The sequence below is a fragment of the Aegilops tauschii genome, chromosome 1, assembly GCF_002575655.3.
Source record: "Aegilops tauschii subsp. strangulata cultivar AL8/78 chromosome 1, Aet v6.0, whole genome shotgun sequence".
Lineage (NCBI taxonomy): Eukaryota > Viridiplantae > Streptophyta > Magnoliopsida > Poales > Poaceae > Aegilops > Aegilops tauschii.
In genome coordinates this window covers 460,741,040-460,763,137 of record NC_053035.3, presented here as the reverse complement: position 1 = coordinate 460,763,137, position 22,098 = coordinate 460,741,040, and the positions used below count along the sequence as shown (strand labels likewise).

General features: G+C 42.8%; 2 protein-coding genes across 2 annotated transcripts; one reads left to right on the top strand and one right to left on the bottom strand.

The window, feature by feature from the left end:
• The first annotated feature begins 1,002 nt into the window (after positions 1 to 1,002).
• On the top strand, positions 1,003 to 5,344 carry LOC109786766 (uncharacterized). Its single transcript, XM_020345326.4, has 6 exons — positions 1,003 to 1,420; positions 1,510 to 1,660; positions 2,201 to 2,461; positions 3,308 to 3,389; positions 4,427 to 4,620; positions 4,853 to 5,344. The coding sequence occupies exons 1-6, from the start codon at positions 1,182 to 1,184 to the stop codon at positions 5,159 to 5,161; spliced, it is 1,236 nt and encodes a 411-aa protein (XP_020200915.1). The 5' UTR covers positions 1,003 to 1,181; the 3' UTR covers positions 5,162 to 5,344.
• Positions 5,345 to 9,072: 3,728 nt separating this feature from the next.
• On the bottom strand, positions 9,073 to 10,024 carry LOC109786767 (uncharacterized). The gene is made up of 2 exons (XM_020345327.3): positions 9,854 to 10,024; positions 9,073 to 9,752 (listed from the first exon to the last, which is right to left on the bottom strand). The coding sequence occupies exons 1-2, from the start codon at positions 9,911 to 9,913 to the stop codon at positions 9,270 to 9,272; spliced, it is 543 nt and encodes a 180-aa protein (XP_020200916.1). The 5' UTR covers positions 9,914 to 10,024; the 3' UTR covers positions 9,073 to 9,269.
• Between the last annotated feature and the right edge of the window lie 12,074 nt (positions 10,025 to 22,098).

The following is a 22,098-nucleotide window of genomic DNA, read 5'->3' as shown; positions in this document are numbered from 1 at the left end:
AATTAGTCCTAGCTTTAAAAAAATCTCTTTGATGACATGTATCCTCTGGGTAGTAAGTTCCCCTCTAGGATTTTGAAATCCTATGTGTAAACTAAATCAAAGAACTACAATCGAAAGAGTAGAAACACAGAAATCCAACTGCTTCAACCTCGCCATATTCAACTTTCTCTAAAAAAGGGTAAATGTAGTTACATGGTATCATATTTGCATGGCCATCGAGACAACATATATACACCATATCGGAATGGAGTTCTTCAATGAACATGTGCATTCATTATCTAAACAAAGCATTTACATCTATATTGTCTATTCTTTTGGAAGTCATAAAACCGGTTTGCTTGTTCCTGAAAACGTTTATGCTTTAAGTTGCGTCGTTGCAATGATACTTTGTCGTTGGCAGGTATTATGCTATGTTGCTCATTTGTTCAGTTGGTCTAGGGATATCGCTGCCTTTAGGGCTTCTTTTCCCTTTTTCTTTTAGTAGTCTCTATGAACCCGTTGGTTTCTCCTAATGAAAATCAGAGGGAGGGGGGCTTTATGTTAATCAAAAGAATTATGTTGTATATTCTCAATGTTATTAACTTATTATAAACATTTACACCATATGAGAATGCTATCCTATGATCAATTGTGTACCCCGCACTAACAATTCGAAGCAAACACCACATATGAAAACAAGAGGCGCTGTGATCTTACTAGTAGCGAAATAAAACTCCGCTCTGTGCCAAAATCTTCTCCTGTAATTATCTTCTCTTCTCCTATAATTCATAAAGCCAGTTAATAAATAATAATATGAGAGGATACATCCAGCGGGACCATGCCGTGCATCTTATCCAAGGCCATCACCAAGATTCAACCACATCACACTCATCCAGTGAGAAAAAGAGGAGATTCATGTGGCCCATTTCTTGTAACCCACTCCAAGTTCATTGTGAGCCACTACACTCAAGGTCTGAACCCAGGAAAAAAAGGGCATAAACCCAGCCCATCACAAAACTTGCGGCGACCGTCCGAGCAGGGCCGCCCGCCTCACCCTTTTCCCCTATTTTCCTCCGACTATTTTTATTTTTCTCCTTTTAGCCTCCTCGCTTTCTCCCCCATCACGGAAGGAACAAGGCAGGGGAGGGGAACCCCAAGGCCGCGGACCGACCCGAGCGCGCGCGCGCCACCCATCCCATCCCATGCCGCCGCTGGAGGCCCTCCTCGGCGCCGCCGAGCTCTGGCGCCCCGCGGCGCGCGGGGCCAGCGGCTGGGCCACCGCCGCCGCGCTCCTCCTGCTCCTCGTCGCCCACCTCTCCGTCCTCCTCGTCCGCCGCCGCCGCCGGGGGCGCGCACGCCTTGCCCGGCAGCAGGAGGATGCCCCCGCGGCGCCCGCCTCCCCCTCCCCGTCCTCCGGGTCCGGGTCCAGCTCCGGCTCAGGGTCGGTCAGATACCCCCTCCCCTGCCCCTTGGTTCAATTCGTGCGGTTGATTTGATCGGATGGGGGTGTTTGTGTTTTGTGGAGCGCAGGGTGGAGGGCCTCGTGACGGAGGACGATCTGAGGCAGCTGGTGGGCAGCCTGGGGGTCGGCGCCCGCCAGCCGGAGCTCGAGGGCTGGGATCCCGTCATCGCCAAGGGGAACGACGCCGTCTCCTACAAGGCGTGGTGCGAGAGGACCGCGGTACCAGCGCTGCCCTGTTACTCATTGATTTGTATTCATTCTCATCTTACAGATAAATATGTGCCAGAGTTTGGCTATTGTTCTTGGGTTCAGCCTAGAGATACTAGGCTAGATAGAAGCATGTTAAGATTTGTAGCACATACATCATAGCACGGGCTCGTTGTGATTAATTCAGGGGTTTAGTCGGACAAGGATTAACATTTCACTCGACCCATCGACTCTGGTAGTCGGCCACCACCTGACCACTAGTAAAATTCTCAATGATGGCTGCAAACAATTTTTTGAATAATTGTTATGCTTTTCCCCCGATGAATTGGAACTGTATCTGTTTTCTTTTACATGAAATTGAGGTGTGAAATTAAGGCTTTGCAATTAGTTAGAACTCATAATGCTCGCAAGAGTTAATCACTAATTATTGATAAAATGGAATTTCATAGGGCCTATGGGTTGTTTCTGGATTCTGAACAAGAGTTTGCCATGATTGGTTGCAGAGTCTAGCTTACGAATTTTATTTATCTATCGTAATGTTCTCAAATGCAGGATGGCACACCTAGATATCTTAGTGTGACAACTTATGAGGGATGCTCAGCAGAGCTTTTGAGGGACTTTTACATGGATAATGAGTACAGAATGGAGTGGGATAACACCGTGATAAAGCATGAGCAGCTGCAGTGTGATGAAAATAGCGGAATTGAGATAGGGCGAACAGTTAAGAAGTTCCCTCTTTTAACACCAAGAGAGTACATATTGGCATGGCGAGTTTGGGCATCAGATGAGAACTCTTTCTATTGCTTGGTCAAGGTTAGTCACATCTCCCTCACCCTCTCTGCCTCTTGCACAAACTATTCATTTGCAGTTTCACACAACTGTGCATCAGTGATATATATGACATCTTTTCATTAGATATCGATTTATCTGCAGTTGTGCTATTCTTGGTTTTTGTACGGATGCAGTAATTTACTCACTACACGTACATTCATGTACAGTTATCCTAATCATGAAGGGTTCAGTTTTCACCCGAAATGAAAATATTAGCTCGTCCTGTGTCACCTAGAATGGTAGCAATGTTCCTGCAGTAAATTACAGAATGAAGTTGATGGAGCCACAGTTACATCTAAAATGTTCTATTCTAACCTGAAATTCAAGATTCAACTCTTATGCTTGAAAATTCAGTGACGTGACTGCATACGTACATATTATAGCGATAATGTTATGCCCATTGTAGATAACATAAAATCTCTTGAACTAAGGTTTAACAAAAAAAATACAATCACATGAACCAAGGTTGAACCAAAAAATTACAATCACTAGAACTAAGGTTGAACCAAATAAACATGAAATCACTCGAACTAATGTTGAACAAACAAAAATATAAAGTCACTTGAACTAAGGTTGAACCAAATAAACATAAAATCACTTGAAACCAAAAAAACAAAAAATTGTATCAACTGATGTTGAAAAAAAACTCACCTGAATGAAATTGAACCAGAAAACATTAGTCACTTGAAGTAAAGTTGAGCTGCCATTCTAAAAGAAAAGGCTGTCACTCAGTTTACGCTTGAGTTGCCCCATATGCAGTCTGAACGAGAATGACATTGCTATTGCAGAATTACCTGATTGCCTTGTTTAATTAGTTTATCCTGGCAGGAATGTGAACACTCTCTTGCGCCAATACAAAGAAAATTTGTTCGAGTACGACTTCTGAGATCGGGGTGGTGTATTAGGAAAGGTAAGTGAAAATTGATACAAGGCCTTCTGTTTGGTATTTTATTTAGCTTAGACTAAGCTATCTTCTTTCAGTGACTCGTTTGGTGGTGATGGTAGCTTTTTAAAAAGTGACATATAGAATGACGCTGAGTGAATGCTATTATGTGACTAGCTTTTGTTACAACAGGAAATACCAGCCTATATAATTCCCATAAGATATAAATTAATACATAGTTTTCAGATTCAAATGCAACTACTATATCAATATCACAACTTTGTATCTTTATAAATATGTGGATTGGATTGACTTGTACTTTGTCTTATATAAAAGAACCTGATGCTTGTAATATTTCTGTACCCATTGAGTTGTACTGAATGCTATGTGCACATTTGAGAGGAACTCAAAACAAATAGAACTCGGAAGTTGGAAATGCTATGTGTACTGAGTTGTACTGAGTAGTATATTTCTGTACCCATTAAGTTAATTTCCTGTATGACCTGATATGTGCCACTCTGATGGAAATCGGAAGTTGGAACGAATAGAAAGTGCCATTTTATACCTTTTTAATATTGGTTTATAACTACCTGTTTGATTTATAGCTTGCTAATCCTTGTATATTATTATTTGCTTGAAATGTGCAGTAAATTCATCTACCAAGTACTCTCCATTACAAAACATAGCGCGTATAGATTTTTTCAGAAGTCAAGCTTGACCAAGTTCATAGAGGAAAATATCAACATCAGTAATACCAAATAAAAACACTGTAGACACTATTTTGGAACAGAGGGAGTTTTGAAGATGCAATTTCGATCGTTATTTCTTATATGAATATGTTAGCAAAGAAAGCTAAAAGCATACATAATTATGAAAAGATTTCATGACAAATCTAATGATGTTAGTATTTTCATTTGATCTTTCTCATTAATCCTTTTACATATAAATAGTAAAAGTTAGACAAATTTTATTGCACACTTTCTAGGGTCATCATTTTTGTAACGGGGTACTTATATCATCTACGTGGTCTGTTGGTAATTTTACACCTACAATTTACCTTGTAGTCCCTGGAAGAGACGCATGTGAAATCACAGTGCTGCACCATGAAGACAATGGCATGAACATCGAGATGGCAAAGCTAGCCTTTTCCAAGGGCATCTGGAATTATATTTGTAAAATGAACAATGCTTTACGCCGGTATCCTCAGCACCGTGGTCCGTCGATATCAATTTCGACCATGCGAAGACTTACCAAGAAGGTTGGTGCTCCTTAACAGTTTGTTGATTCATGTTAGTTTATTGCTTGTTATGGATTGTAAGTTGTCTCTTGTTTGCTCCCATGATTAAAATACAACAATGCAGTCAATGCAATTGTTTTGGAGATGAAATATGTTTATAAGTAGTATCAGCCAATTCTTTTGAATTTAAAATTATGTATGTATCCACATGATGTGTGAATGTCATTCTGATGAATCTATTTTCTTGCATCAGTTTCCCCAGGACTTGCAGATCAACATGGATGAAAGTAATCGATGTCCAGTGAATACAGCTGCGGCTGTTGCTCCTCCTACACCTTCATCCGGAACTTCTCCCTGCAAGCAGCTAGGGAAGAAGTCATCACGGGAAACGATTGCAAGTGGACTTTTGCTAATTGGAAGCATCGTTTGTCTGTCGAAAGGTCGATCTAACCTCGGCGCACAGCTTGCCATGGCATTCTTCCTGAAGAAGGCCTTTAAGCAGGACAAAGAATCAGGCTCTTCGCCAAGGGGAAGAACTGATACGACGGTGCCCATGCAGTAGTACTAGGACCCGGCTTAAGCTGTTGATGCTACCGTTTTATCCTTACAAACTGAGTCCTACTTACTTGAAATTGAAAAGGCATGCTTGTACAGTGTTCTTGGCCGCAAATTATGTAAATGACAAGTTTTGAAATAACTTCTGTTCTCCATTTAGCACATGGGTGAAATTCAGTTATTTTTCTCAGCTCTTGTGCTTCCATTGAAATGTTAGCAAACCAGAATATTTTTCTACTTTGAACCCATACACACCTGTCTTTTTTCACAGCTGATATCGACCACGCTTTATGCTGCTCATTCTGCTGCTTATGTGCTTATGTAGGAAATAAGTAAGATGCAAAATGTGCATCTGTACCAAATCTAGGAATAACAGACTATCTGTTCAGCCTTTTCTCGTGAACAAACCACACACCACATACCCTTACAGTCATAATCAATTATTTTTGCCCCTCTTGAAATATACTAATTATTGAAGAGATAGAATTCAACAATAAAGCTTAGGAACCTCTGTAATCTGAAATATGTTAAAGCAATGACTTCAAAATGCAAAAGGTTGATGTATAAATAAGCATTGTATGCTTGCACAGCTGCTAGCTGCAAAGTCAGCTTGATACTTTGCAACGAGGGCGGTGCACATCGACATTCTTATTGCATTGGAGCATATATAAAAGAATAAGGTGACATGAAGGTTTGACAGGTGAGACTACCTTTCTACTACTCCGTCCCATAATATAAGAACGTTAGCTTGAAAAACTAACGTTCTTATATTATGGGACGGTGGGAGTAGTTTCAAGCATGAAGAATTGCAGCTATCGATGAGATTGCACTTTCACAAGGAAACCAGTATGTAGAGCCTGTTTGGGACTGCTCTATCCTTTCAAAATCGGCTCCACTCCATCAAATCTACTTTGCTGCAGTTCCACCCAGAAGTTGCAGCTTCACCATAGAGTAGTTGATCTTGTTTGACTTGCTACGGCCCAAAGATAATCTTTTGACGGTGACACACGGTCAGAAAGGTAACTCGCACAGGTTTTGCTTGGGCTTGGAAGGTGTTGATACCGAAGGGGTGCCTTATCATTCGAAAACAACATTTGTTGCTCTCTCTTTTAAGTGTTGTGATACAACAAATCCACTTATCTAACAAGTTCTATTTCTGTCAGGATATGTTTGTGCGGAATACGAAATTATTTAGTATGAAAACTTAGTTAATTAAAATTTTCGAAATTAATTAATATTAAAATGTATTTTATTAGTGAATTCGAGATTAACGTAATTTAATTAGATACAGTAATTATTATATTTTATTTGTTTATGCAGGATCTTTTATGGGTTGGCGAAACCAACGAGACGGCCTACGGATATGCAGCAGTTGTGTTAATCCTACTCGGTACTCACCGTATTTATCACTATGTTGCTTTAGAAGCAACTAAGTTCTTTTACTTGATGTTTATATTATGAACTTATGGGATAAATTCCTACCGTCTTCCCAGGCAGTTCCACCCGAAGGGAACACTTCTCTACGGCTACAAGGTTCTCAATAGACGCCACACATGCTAAACAAAGAACTACCGGCAGGGTTTTCTCCTATAGGATCCCTAGCTTAAGAACTCATCTCATAAATTCATAACAGAAAAACCAAGTGAAGCACGAAACTACTTCATTTCGACAACATAATTTACATACGGGTTTCCCTTTCGGGAGACTCCGAAGGGATTACAAAGAGAAAAAGAGGACTACCTTCTGCCTACCTCCACCACGGAGTGATACAATTTCTCAAAGGCTTTATTACAACTGGAGATAGCAACTACTACCACGACTCCTGAGGAGTGTGAGGGCTGTGGTGCTCGAATGTTGTGATGCTCTGGAGTCTGGTGTTGTGTGTGTGTGTGTGTATTCCTCGCAGCGCTCAGTCCTCCTCCTTTATAGTTCACGGGGATGCTAGAAGCTCCCTTCTTTATTCATCTGCGTCATAGCTGGAGCCCGGAGTATATCGTAATTTGACACGCCTTATGCACCGCTGAAGTGCCTCAATGTTTGCACAATCAAGCCTTGTGTGACTCTGATGCTAGACTGATATTTTTGTCTAGACTGAAAATTTTGTCCAGACTGAGAACTTTGTCCAGACAGAAGACTTTGTCGTGGCTGAGAGACTGGCTTCCCCGTTGCATGGTAAAATATTGTTATGACATGTCTGGTATACAAACCAGCCCAATATTTAACTCCATTGCTTGCAAGCGAAGCTATATGCATAGTTATTTACACAAGCCAACACACTTTGGGTGCCTTGTTGTGTGTGCAATGGAGCCATGCATTCTTTAGTAGTCTTCGCTCTTCGTGGCTGAAATCTTCAGCTATACTCTTGTGCTCTCTTATGCGTGCATGCATTCCATGGCTGGCATTTATTATTATTATTATTATTATTATTATTTTTTAATATATATTTTGGTATGGGTCTACCCGGCCATATTATTGATGATACCTCATCAATATTCTAATTTTATCAACATTTGGGTGTAGGTCCTCTGTGCCTGAATAATTGATAGTCATATCAATTCATATTCAGATATATTCAATTATTATGCTTACTACTTTCTTATTCAATTGGTTGCCCGTGTACGGCAATGTCCGTGTGATGTGTCTCGGAAATATTGAAATCATATTTTTGATCATATTCTTTCTTTAGTTCTTTAAAATTTTCATTCATTTCTATTTGTAATTCTTTCAGAATTCTTCTTTTAGTTCTGCCTTCACCGATTTTCTGATCTCTTCATATTTTTCATTTATTTTCAAGTCCATGTATTCACCGTCCAAAGGATCAACTCCTTTGATAAGGTAGTCTTTGTATGTTTCATATTTAGGGGAATCTTCTTCCTTAACCTTCTGGGAGCTTGACTCTTCTCTCTTTGTATATTTAGGAAAAAAGAACATCATATGGGGTTTGATCATCCATGGTATATTATAACTGATGAGCTTACTACAAATTTTCACTCTATGCATCATATCACATGGGCTTTGTTAAATATGAATCATCCAAATGCTTCCATTCCTTCCATTTTTAATTTCCTTTGGTGTATACGGAAGTCCAGGAATGATGCTCTTTTTGCTAGGAAAGGTGGCTTGCCTCACCAGGTCCGACATGTCGCTGCTTCCATTGCCGAATGTCAAGCTCTCCCCGACAATCCTTAGGATGATAAGCACCAGAACCTATCCATTACTGAATCACAACCTGCTGATCCTTTATTATTGCAGGGGAAAACTATCAAAAGCGATCTTCTTATTCGGACGCTGTTTTTAACACTTCAAAAGTTCCAGGTCTGCAGCCCAATTCAACAGCTACAGGAATTGGCATCTTCATTTTCATCCCAGGAGGAGAATGGAGCACAAAAGTACAAATTCAAGCCTCTTACCCCCCTACAAATTCTCCATTGCAAGCTGAAGCAGCAACATCTCCTCCTTGCAGCAGCAATAGCCAAACTTCTTCATGTCGATCAGCCCAATTATTTTACAGATAATCTTACTTTGGCGACGGCTGCGGCAACTAGGGATGTGAGATGTGTCTTCAGAGAAAATCCATTGGGCTATCAGACAATCAGTGGCAGATTTCATTGCCATCTCAGAACGCTCTCGTTTGCAGGTTTTTCACATTTTCTAGGAGTCTCAATGGCATTGCCCATAATGTTGCTCACCAGGATCTGAACAGTTCAGTTCAACCTGTCTTCGGATGTTCCAGTTTAGCTCATAGGCACACTCATTGCCCTGTTCTTTCTCTGTTATCTCTTCAAGCTCTACAGGGATGTGTAATTCACGCTGTACTGTGTTTTTGAGCTGAATGTAATTTGGCGCCTTGAGAGTGCCTTTCCCGTTCCAAAAAAAAAGAAAGATAAGAAGTGAAGAAAGCTTCTGACAACCAACGGATTGAAGCACCTTCGACTGTCCTCGTTATCCATTTACACCAAAGTATTATAAGTAACTCATTACAGAACCGGACACGAGTACATCAACATCAAATCGAAGGCAAACTTACCCTAAATGAGCGGAAATCACAAAAGAGGGAAACATACAATTATGTAAAAGGCCCGCGAACGACCAAACGAGTAAAGGAAGCAAATTAGCTAGTGATCCCTGGTGATCTTCTCGGTGGTGGTGTCCTTGGCGGTGTTGGTGTTGTCGCCGCCCATGCCCAGCGTGTTCGCCACGGCGTCCTTGGCGCCCACCACGGCGTTCACCACCGTCTCGCCGGCCTGCTGGAGCACGCTGCCGGTCTTGTCCTTGCCGGCGATGGCGGACTCCTTGGTGTACTGCGCCGCGTCAGAGGACCTCTCCTGCGCGTACTGCGCCGTCTCCGACGTCTTCTGCTTGGCCGCCTCGGCCGTCTCGGCGGCCTTCTGCTTGGCCGCCTCCGTCTTCTCGCCGAGGAAGCTGCCGGTCTGGTCCTTGCTCTCGACGGCGCGGTCCTTGGCGGCCTGCGCCGTTTGGGCCGTCTTGTCCTTGGCCTCGCCGGCCTTCTGCTTGGTGGCCTCGGCCGTCTCGCCGGCCTTCTGCTTCGTGGCCTCCGTGGCCTGCCCCGCCTTGTCCATCATCTGCCCGGTCTTCTCCTGCACAAGCAAGAGATCATTTCAGTTCACTGAGCAACGCCGCATGCGCGGCAGGAGGAATGCACGATGAAGTGGTAGGCTCTGCGGGAGACGGCGGTTACCTCGGTGCGGGCCTTGGTCTCGCCGGCCGCGTAGCTCGCCTGGTTCTGGTTGGAGGCCATCTTCTCTTCTCTTCTCTTCTCTCTCACCAACAAACACCAACTGAAATCACTCGATCGGAAGGACCAAATCTCACTGCTAGCTATTGCTCAACTGCTTGTGTTGGAAAGGTGATTCGAGCAGGCGGCATTTATAGGCAGAAGCAACGGGACACGTCGCGCGGCGGTGCTCGTACATGGCCGCCACGTAGAAATTAGTAGATTCGCGAAGCTCGATCGCTCACCCATATCACGAGCTGCTGATTCGATCCAACACATGCGGATGCCGGTGCCGAAGGCCAAGTAGGAGACCAGCACAAGTGTAAAGACAGGTTGAGGAAAGAGATTGGGTGGGGTAGTGTGACGGTGAAGTCCAATGCCGACGTTACTCACGATGCAAAGAAAAGGTAGAAATGTACAAGTAGGATGCAGGCCAGGCGATATGCGGTGGTCGGCGGGCCACGCGCCATAGCTTCTGTTTTCTTGTTTTCACTAGATCGTGAAGACGCGCGTTGCTGCGCCCGCCCATATTGAGAATTTATAGATATAGGGAGCAAATGAAGTCAAAATATATGTGACGGTATAGATAACAAATGTGTCATTCAACGATATCCCGCATTAAGATTACACACTTCAAATTCAATTCTAATGGTCTATGGCCAGAAAGAATTAAACAAGACATGAAATTATCAGCATTTGGCTATGGGACTTTGTTCCCATATGATTTGGAATAAAAGAATACATGAGCTGCAAATGATGTTCATCGTGATTCATATATCAGGGATATTCTACCCATTCCTACTCATTTTAGACTAATGTTTTTTTTTTGCTAGAACGATTTTAAAGTGTTGGTAGCAGTAGCACAGGAAAGAAGAAAGCCAACAAAGAAACCAATCTGCGTAGGTCCAGATCATGCCACAGATAGACTATATGTAATCAGAAATAAAGAAAATGAAAGGGACCAGGCAAAATGGATGTGCACGGCTGGAATAAAAATCAAACAAATTGCATAGAATGCAGAAAATTTGTGGATAGTCGCACCTGTCCAGCGGCCATGTTTGCAATTGGGTGTGACACACACCCCCTGACAAATTCCAACATAGGAATTCCAATGAACGAGCACTGTAACCATGTAAGGAGTAATAGTAATTCAGTTATGTTGATATGAAGACATGTAGGAGAATTATAGGGTGGTTAGCAAGAATTAAACCAAGTAACTGGTATGTCTGACGAACAGTGGGAGATGTGAAATGAAATGACACAGAAGGGAGGAAGGATCAACATAATATATCAGGGAGAACGGGAGAGGTTTCAAAGCATAAGTTTTAGTTATGGAAGGGGAAAGGACGCGGTCATGGTTTGATGGTACAGCTCCAACAGCATGGTGGCCTACACACCCGAAGGACTGATGGGGAGCGTGCGGCCGCCGCAGAGGAATACATCAGGGCACGACATGGGAAAGACGGGCCTCACCGTGGGGCATGCGGAAGAAGAGTAGACGGGACCGATGTCGTCTCCTACGCGCATGTGCAGTAGAAGCTTGCCGCCGGGACTCGGGACGGCGGCGGCGCAGCGCAAACGAACAGGGAGACTGGGAGTAGCGCAGACGAACTGGGAAGAAATATTTGGGATGAACGAGCTTTTTTTGTTTACTCTCGCGACAATGAACGGGTACGTATCAGGAAGCTGCGTGCATTCACGGACTGGACATATTTGGGATGAACGAGCTTTTTTTGTTTACTCTCGCGACAATGAACGGGTACGTATCAGGAAGCTGCGTGCATTCACGGACTGGACAAGTTGCGCATGTTGGACAGGGCCCTCTGGGCCTACAACCTATGCGGCCCGATCAATCACCACTCGTCTAACTCGTTCTGAGGAGCAGCAGCCCGATAACGGTGCCTTGGACGGCCCGCGCAGGTCGAGGGGTAAATAACTGTCGTGAATGACCTGTGTGATGACCGAGCTAATCCCGAGCGTACGTGGTAGTGATCCAATGGCTGAGAATGTCAAATCGCTGAGAAGCCTCGTAGCTAGCTCTATTATACTGTTTCTTAATTTTTCAAAGCTCTAGTTTCTGTTTGATCGACGTGTCCAAGATTCATTGCAAGATTTCATATTATCCTATTCTTGGGTGTTCGTTCATTAGGGCTGATAAAATATTATATGCACATGCCGTACGTACGTGCTTCTCTTACCACAAGTGGAAATCACTCTCTCGTGCTACTCCCTTCATCCGAATTCACAGCCTGCGTATTGTATAGAGGCCACGTCAATTAATTCGGGCTGCGTAGTGTAGAGCCTGTATCAATTAATTCAGATTGAAAGGAGTATGATTTTATAAGAGCCGGAACATAATTTAATTGATCTTTTTAAGTTGTGCCCTGATGAGCTAGACAGTGTCTTTTTTTTTGCGGGGGGCTAGAAAGTGTCGTATGGCTTACCGTTGGACACACGAAAAGCTGGCACATGTTGAAGGAGAAAATAGCGATAAATAGATGCAACTTTGAAAGCCATCTGAGATGACATTAAGATATCAGAAAACTGCAAGAATCATGGCATGGTCGGGGTGAGTGGGAAGAATGGGAGATAAGATATGGAGTTATACTAGAAGAGCAGTGTGCTTTGCTGCGCCGCTTATGTTCTTAGGGTTGTACCTGTTTTTTTTACGTGATAGTTTTTTTAAGTTGTGAAAATTATTTACGTGCTTGTTGGTTGCGTGTGGGGGAAACAACAATGGAGTGTGTGTTTTTATCAGAGATGCTACACCTATGGACAGACTTCACGGAATAATGGTTACAGATGAATATGTTAATTTATAGTTGAAAATTAGTGAAAGAGTAGCCCATCGGTGAAAATCTGGGTAGTGAGTGGTGGGAGAGTGTTTGCTATGACCAATCCATAGTGAATCGTCTGTGAGTGTATGATTGCTTGTATCTGCGTTGGTAATTCCCCGAAGAGGAGAGGATGATGTTGCACAGCAACGGTAAGTATTTCCCTCAGTTATGAAACCAAGGTTATCAATCCAGTAGGAGAACCAAGCAACACTATGTAAACAACACATGCACACAAATAACAAGAACTTGCAACCCAACGCGTAAGAGGGGTTGTCAATCCCTCCTCGATATTGAGATAGACAAAATTGTATGAGATTTGATAAATAGATCTTGCAAAAACACAAAATAAAATAAATAAAGAAAAAGTGCAGGAAGATATTTTTGGTTTAATATGGTAGGCAATAAACCCGGGGGCCGTAGATTTCACTAGAGACATCTCTCGAAAAAATAACATACGGTGGATAAATAAATTACTGTTGCGCAATTGACAGAAAAGCGAATAGTGACGATATCCAAGGCAATGATCATGTATGTAGTCATCACGTCCAAGATTAGTAGACCGACTCCTGCCTACATCTACTACTATTACTCCACACATCGACCGCTATCCAACATGCATCTAGTGTATTAAGTTCATGAAAAAACAGAGTAATGCAATAAGAACGATGACATGATATAGACAAGATCTATTCATGTAGGAATAAACCCCACCTTTTTATCCTTAATGGCAACGATACGTGCGTGTCATGTCTCTGTCTGTCACTGAGATTGAGCACCACAAAATCGAACCCATCACAAAGTACCTCTTCCCATTGCAAGAAAAATCAGGCCATGTTTGAAACAAAGGGTCCTAAAACATAGGAATTTGTGAAAACGTAGTAATGGAAAAGGAAGACTAGAGCAAATCATTGGATCTAGAAAACAAAGGAAAGCCTGAAAAAAAGTATTCGGGTGACCGCAGGGAAAACTCAGCAAACTAGCCTAATACATCTGACGTGAATGATGACTGATGCATGATCTATTCGGCAATGAACACCAGCTGCCTTCGTCTCCGACCGCTAGTACACGTAGTAGTAATTTTTTATCTAGACATACAGTGCAACTGTCAGCCTGCTCACGTTCTCAACAGCGCTTGCCTCGGTCTTCCGCCCAGAAGATGAGCTTGGGGTGGATTTTTACTTTCCTGTGAAATCAGCGCTGACGGAGAAAAATTCCTTTGGTTCACTGTTCATGTTTCCTCTATCCAGAACGCATGCTAGGGAAATTTTCCACAGGAATCGGTTCCTTTGGACTTTCCTGTGAAAATCCTTTGTACCGAACAGGCCCTCAATCTAGTTGGCTAAACCAAACCAAAGTTTCAGAGAATAAATACGAGGCTATAATAATCATGCATAAAAGAGTTCAGAAAAAACCCAAATAATATTCATGGATAGACCTGATCATAAACTCACAATTCATCGGATCCCGACAAACACACCGCAAAAAGTCACTACATCAAATAGATCTTCAAGAACATCGAGGAGAACATTGTATTGAAGATCAAAAAGAGAGAAGAAGCCATCTAGCTACTGCCTACGGACCCGTAGGTCTGTGGTAAATGTTGGGAAATGTAGCATGCAATTTCAAAAATTTCCTACGCTCACGCAAGATCTATCTAGGAGATGCATAGCAACGAGAGGGGAGAGTGTGTCTACGTACCCTCGTAGACTGTTAAGCGGAAGCGTTTATCACGCGGTTGATGTAGTCGTACTCTTCGCGATCCGATCACGATCCAACCGATCTAGTGCCGAACGGACGGCACCTCTGAGTTTAGCACACGTGCGGCTCGATGACGTCTCCTCCTTCTTGATCCAGCAAGCGGGAGAGGAGAAGTAGATGGGATCACAACCAACAAGACGGCATGGTGGTGTGATGTCTACTACGCAACCTTCTTCTTGTAGACGTTGTTGGGCCTCCAAGTGCAGAGGTTTGTAGGACAGTAACAAATTTCCGTCAAGTGGATGACCTAAGGTTTATCAATCCGCGGGAGGTGTAGGATGAAGATGGTCTCTCTCAAACAACCTTGCAACCAAATAAAAAAGAGTCTCTTGTGTCCCCAACACACCCAATACAATGGTAAATTGTATAGGTGCACTAGTTCGGCGAAGAGATAGTGATACAAGTGCAATATGGATGGTAGATAAAGGTTTTGTAATCTGAAAATATAAAAACAGCAAGGTAACAAGTGGTAAAAGTGAGCGTAAACGGTATTGCAATGCTAGGAAATAAGGCCTAGGGTTCATACTTTCACTAGTGCAAGTTCTCCCAACAATAATAACATAATTGGATCATATAACTATCCCTCAACATGCAACAAAGAGTCACTCCAAAGTCACTAATAGCGGAGAACAAACGAAGAGATTATTGTAGGGTATAAATATTGGGTTGTCTCCCAACAAGCGCTTTTCTTTAATGCCTTTCTAGCTAGGCATGATGATGACAATGATGCTCACATAAAAGATAAGAATTGAAACATAACGGGAGCATCATGAAGCATATTACTAGCACATTTAAGCCTAACCCACTTCCTATGCATAGGGATTTTGTGAGCAAACAACTTATGGGAACAAGAATCAACTAGCATAGGAAGGTTAAACAAGCATAGCTTCAAGATTTTAAGCACATAGAGAGGAAACTTGATATTGTTACAATTCCTACAAGCATATGTTCCTCCCTCATAATAATTTTTAGTAGCATCATGAATGAATCAACAATAAAACCAGCACCTAAAGCATTCTTTTCATGATCTACTTGCATAGAAAATTTACTACTCTTCACATAAGCAAAAAATTTCTCATTCGGAATAGTAGTGGGAGCAAACTCAACAAAATAACTGTCATGTGAAGCATAATCCAATTAAAAATTAAAATCATGATGACAAGTTTCATGGTTATCTTTATTCTTTATAGCATACATGTCATCACAATAATCATCATAGATAGCAACTTTGTTCTCATAATCAATTGGAACCTCTTCCGAAATAGTGGATTCATCACTAAATAAAGTCATGACCTCTCCAAATCCACTTTCATCAATATAATCATCATAAATAGGAGGCATGCTTTCATCATAATAAATATTCACCAAAACTTGGGGCACTAAAAATATCATCTTCATCAAACATAGCATCCCCAAGTTTGTGGCTTTGCATATCATTAGCATTATGGGTATTCAAAGAATTCATACTAAAAATATTGCAATCATGCTCATCATTTAAAGATTTAGTGCCAAACATTCTATAGACTTCTTCTTCTAGCACTTGAGCACAATTTTCCTTTCCATCATTCTCACGAAAGATATTAAAAAGATGAAGCGTATGAGGCAAACTCAATTCCATTTTTTGTAGTTTCTTTTATAGACAAAACTAGTGATAAAACAAGAAACTAAAAGATTCGATTGCAAGATCTAAAGATATACCTTCAAGCACTCACCTCCCCGGCAACGACGCCAGAAAAGAGCTTGATGTCTACTACGCAACCTTCTTCTTGTAGACGTTGTTGGGCCTCCAAGTGAAGAGGTTTGTAGGACAGTAGCAAATTTCCCTCAAGTGGATGACCTAAGGTTTATCAATCCGTGGGAGGTGTAGGATGAAGATGGTCTCTCTCAAACAACCCTGCAACCAAATAAAAAAGAGTCTCTTGTGTCCCCAACACACCCAATACGATGGTAAATTGTATAGGTGCACTAGTTCGGCGAAGAGATAGTGATACAAGTGCAATATGGATGGTAGATAAAGGTTTTGTAATCTGAAAATATAAAAACAGTAAGGTAACAAGTGGTAAAAGTGAGCGTAAACGGTATTGCAATGCTAGGAAACAAGGCCTAGGGTTCATACTTTCACTAGTGCAAGTTCTCTCAACAATAATAACATAATTGGATCATATAACTATCCCTCAACATGCAACAAAGAGTCACTCCAAAGACACTAATAGCGGAGAACAAACGAAGAGATTATTGTAGGGTACGAAACCACCTCAAAGTTATTCTTTCCAATCAATCTGTTGGGCTATTCCTATAAGTGTCACAAACAGCCCTAGAGTTCGTACTAGAATAACACCTTAAGATACAAATCAACCAAAACCCTAATGTCACCTAGATACTCCAATGTCACCTCAAGTATCCGTGGGTATGATTATACGATATGCATCACACAATCTCAGATTCATCTATTCAACCAACACATAGAACCTCAAAGAGTGCCCAAAAGTTTCTACCGGAGAATCACGACGAAAACGTGTGCCAACCCCTATGCATAGGTTCATGGGCGGAACCCGCAAGTTGATCACCAAAACATACATCAAGTGAATCACGTGATATCCCATTGTCACCACAGATACGCACGGCAAGACATACATCAAGTGTTCTCAAATCTTTAAAGACTCAATCCGATAAGATAACCTCAAAGGGAAAACTCAATCCATTACAAGAGAGTAGAGGGGGATAAGCAACATAAGATCCAACTATAATAGCAAAGCTCGTGATACATCAAGATCGTGCCAAATCAAGAACACGAGAGAGAGAGATCAAACACATAGCTACTGGTACATACCCTCAGCCCCGAGGGTGAACTACTCCCTCCTCGTCATGGAGAGCGCCGGGATGATGAAGATGGCCACCGGTGAGGGATCCCCCCTCCGGCAGGGTGCCGGAACAGGGTCCCGATTGGTTTTTGGTGGCTACATAGGCTTGCGGCGGCGGAACTCCCGATCTATTCTGTCCCCCGATGGTTTTAGGGTATATTGGTATATATAGGAGGAAGAAATACGCCAGGGGAGCCACGAGGGGCCCACGAGGGTGGAGGGCGCGCCCAGAGGGGGTGGGCGCGCCCCCTTGCCTCATGCCTCCCTTGTTTATTTCTTGACGTGGACTCCAAGTCTCCCGGGTTGCTTTCTTTCCAAAAATAACTTCTCCAGAAGGTTTCATTCCGTTTCGACTCCGTTTGATATTCCTTTTCTTCAAAACACTGAAACAAGGAAAAAACAGGAACTGGCACTAGGCTCTGGGTTAATAGGTTAGTCCCAAAAATAATATAAAAGTGTTTAATAAAGCCCATTAAACATCCAAAAGAGATAATATAATAGCATGGAACAATAAAAAATTATAGATATGTTGGAGAAGTATCATGGTGGTGGAACACCGACAGCGCTTCGCTAAGAGTCGCCGGGACGAGGCAGTGGAACTACGGAGTAACGGGAGAGAGAGAGAGAGGGGCGCCAAGGGCTTGGTGTGTTCTCTTGGGGCACCCCCTCCCCTCTATATATAGGTGGAGGGGCGTGGTAAACAGCCCCTCCAAGCCCTAGGGCGCAGCTAAGGGGGAGAGGACTTGGACTCCAAGTCCAATCCTATTCCTACTAGGACTCCTTCCTTTTTTGCCTTCCCTAACCACATGGATTTTTGAGGACTTGGTGCGCCTAGCCCAATAAGGCCAGGGCGCCTCCCCGCAGCCCATCCTAGCCCTTGGGTCATGGTGGAACCACTTGTGGACTTATGGACCCCTCCGGAATCCTCCACACACTTCTAGAAGCTTCCCAGTACAATATCGAAAAAACCGCATCTTTTTCGGGAACCCAAAATATGACTTCCCATATATAAATCTTTACCTCTCGACCATTCCGAGACTCCTCGTGACGTCCGAGATCTCATCCGGGACTCCAAACAACATCTGGTTACCACTCATCAAATATCAATACTACTCTAGCGTCAACGAACGTTAAGCGTGCGACCCTGAGGGTTCGGGAATTATGTAGTCATGACCGAGACACCTCTCCGGTCAATAACCAACAGCGGAACCTGGTGAACGAAATATGCCCTAGAGGCAATAATAAAGTTATTATTTATTTCCTTATTTCATGATAAATGTTTATTATTCATGCTAGAATTGTATTAACCGGAAACTTAGTACATGTGTGAATACATAGACAAACATAGTGTCACTAGTATGCTTCTACTTGACTAGCTCGTTGAATCAAAGATGGTTAAGTTTCCTAGCCATAGACATGAGTTGTCATTTGATTAACGGGATCACATCATTAGAGAATGATGTGATTGACTTGACCCATTCCGTTAGCTTAGCACTTGATCGTTTAGTATGTTGCTATTGCTTTCTTCATGACTTATACATGTTCCTATGACTATGAGATTATGCAACTCCCGAATACCGGAGGAACAATTTGTGTGCAACCAAACGTCACAACGTAACTGGGTGATTATAAAGGTGCTCTAAAGGTGTCTCTGATGGTGTTTGTTGTGTTGGCATAAATCGAGATTAGGATTTGTCACTCCGATTGTCGGAGAGGTATCTCTGGGCCCTCTCAGTAATGCACATCACTATAAGCCTTGCAAGCAATGTAGCTAATGAGTTAGTTACGGGATGATGCATTACGAAACGAGTAAAGAGACTTTCCGGCAACGAGATTGAGCTAGGTATTGAGATACTGATGATCGAATCTCGGGCAAGTAACATACCGATGACAAAGGGAACATCGTATGTTGTTATGCGGTTTGACCGATAAAGATCTTCGTAGAATATGTAGGAACCAATATGAGCATCCAGGTCCCGCTATTGGTTATTGACCAGAGACGTGTCTCGGTCATGTCTACATAGTTCTCGAACCCGTAGGGTCCGCACGCTTAATGTTCGGTGACGATCGGTATTATGAGTTTATTTGTTTTGATGTACCGAAGGTAGTTCGGAGTCCCGGATATGATCACAGACATAACGAGGAGTCTCGAAATGGTCGAGACATAATGATCGATATATTGGATAACTATGTTTGGACTTCGGAAGGGTTCCGGGCAAGTTCGGACAAATACCGGAGTACCGGGGGGGTCATCAGAACCCCCCGGGGAGTGTAATGGGCCTATTGGGCCTTAGTGGAGAAGAGGAGGGGCGGCCAGGGCAGGCCGCGCACCCCCTCTCCATCTAGTCCGAATTGGACAAGGAGGGGGGCGGCGCCCCCCTTTCCTTCCCCCTCTCTCCTCCTTCCCTCTCTCCTACTCCTACTCTTGGAAGGGGGGAAATCCTACTCCCGATGGGAGTAGGACTCCCCTTGGGGCGCGCCTAGTAGGGCCGGCCCTTCCCCCTCCTCCACTCCTTTATATACGGGGGAGGGGGCACCCCATAGAGACACAAGTTGATCATTGATCTCTCTTAGCCGTGTGCGGTGCCCCCCTCCACCATAATCCACCTCGGTCATATCGTAGCGGTGCTTAGGCGAATCCCTGCGTCGGTAACTTCATCATCATCGTCATCATGCCATCGTGCTGACGAAGCTCTCACTCGAAGCTCTACTGGATCATGAGTTCATGGGACGTCGCCGAGCTGAACATGTGCAGTCCGCGGAGGTGCCATAACTTCGGTGCTGGGATCGGTCGATCGTGAAGACGTATGACTACATCAACCGCGTTGTCATAACGCTTCCGCTTACGGTCTACGAGGGTACGTAGACAACACTCTCCCCTCTCGTTGCTATGCATCACCATGATCTTGCGTGTGCGTAGGATTTTTTTTGAAATTACTATGTTCCCCATCACCTGGATGCTCATATTGGCTCCTACATATTCTACGAAGATCTTTATCGGTTGAACCGTTATGACAACATACATTATTCCCTTTGTCTATCGGTATGTTTCTTGCCCGAGATTCGATCATCGGTATCTTCATACCTAGTTCAATCTCATTACCGGCAAGTCTCTTTACTCGTTCCGTAATACATCACCTCATGACTAACTCCTTAGTCGTTTGATTGTAAGCTTATGATGTGTATTACCGAGAGGGCCCAGAGATACCTCTCCGATACTCGGAGTGACAAATCCTAATCTCGATCTATGCCAACCCAACAAACACCTTCGGAGATACCTGTAGAGCATCTTTATAATCACCCAGTTACGTTGTGACGTTTGATAGCACACAAGGTATTCCTCCGGTATCCGGGAGTTGCATAATCTCATAGTCAAAGGAATATGTATTTGACATGAAGAAAGCAATAGCAATAAAACTGAACGATCATTATGCTAAGCTAATGGATGGGTCTTGTCCATCACATCATTCTCCTAATGATGTGATCCCGTTATCAAATGACAACTCATGTCTATGGTTAGGAAACCTTAACCATCTTTGATCAACGAGCTAGTCTAGTAGAGACTTACTAGGGACACGATGTTTGTTTATGTATTCACACATGTATTAAGGTTTCCGATCAATACAATTCTAGCATGAATAATAAACCTTTATCATGAATAAGGAAATATAAAATAAGAACTTCATTATTGCCTCTAGGGCATATTTACTTCAGTAAACTACTCACGCATCATTGGAGGGGCAAGGGTGATGATGAAGAACCCCTCCGTGATCGTTGACCCCTCAGGTAGAGTGCCGGAAAAGGCCTCTAGATTGGATCTTGTGGTTCTGGAACTTGCGGCTGCTGAAATTGTGTTTCGTCGACTCCCCTAGGGTTTTGGGGATTTTAGAGTATTTATAGAGCTGATAGTCGGTTGAGGGGGTGCCTGTGGGCCCCACTACCCACCAAGGCGTGCTAGGGGCCTCTAGTGCGCCCTGGTGCCTATTGGGGTCCACAGGGCCCCTCTGGTGCACTTCTTGGGCCTCCTGGGTGTCTTTTGGGCAGAAAAAAATCTCCAAAAAGTTTCATAGCATTTGGACTCTGTTTGGTACTGATTTTCTGTGAAGTAAAAAATAAGCAAAAAAGCAACTGGCACTAGGCACTATGTCAATAGGTTAGTCCCCAAAAATGATATAAAGTTGCTAATAAATGAATTTAAAACATTCAAAATGATAATATAACAACATGGAACAATCAAAAATTATAGATACGTTGAATATAAAACATTCAAGAATGATAATATAACATGGAACAATAAAAAATTATAGATACGTTGGAGACATATTAGTGTATAATTTTTCATTTTTTTATTGTGGTCTTTGGATGGGTCTTTTTAACTGTGTGACTCGAGGGTGTCTTTTAATTTATACAAACATTAGAAAATTACCTATGTTGTCGGCTGCATGTGTCGTGCTGATGCTAAACGGTCATAGTCGACATCTTCTTTTTGTCAACGAAGGCCCACGTCACCTAAGAACTTACAAAAGGACCCATTCTAGAAATCCCACCATAAAGCCCAGGCCAACGACGAAATCAATTGTTTACCAATCCAAATTGAAGACCTCAGTTGAATGAGGGGCTTGAAAATTAGGGAGCTTAATGAAGTTAAGATTTCATTGGGCCACAACTAAGGATTTACTGAGTCAAGTCAAGGATTAAAATTGTATAACTCAATCGAATGGAAGAGTTTCAAAATTAGGAAGCATAGTATACT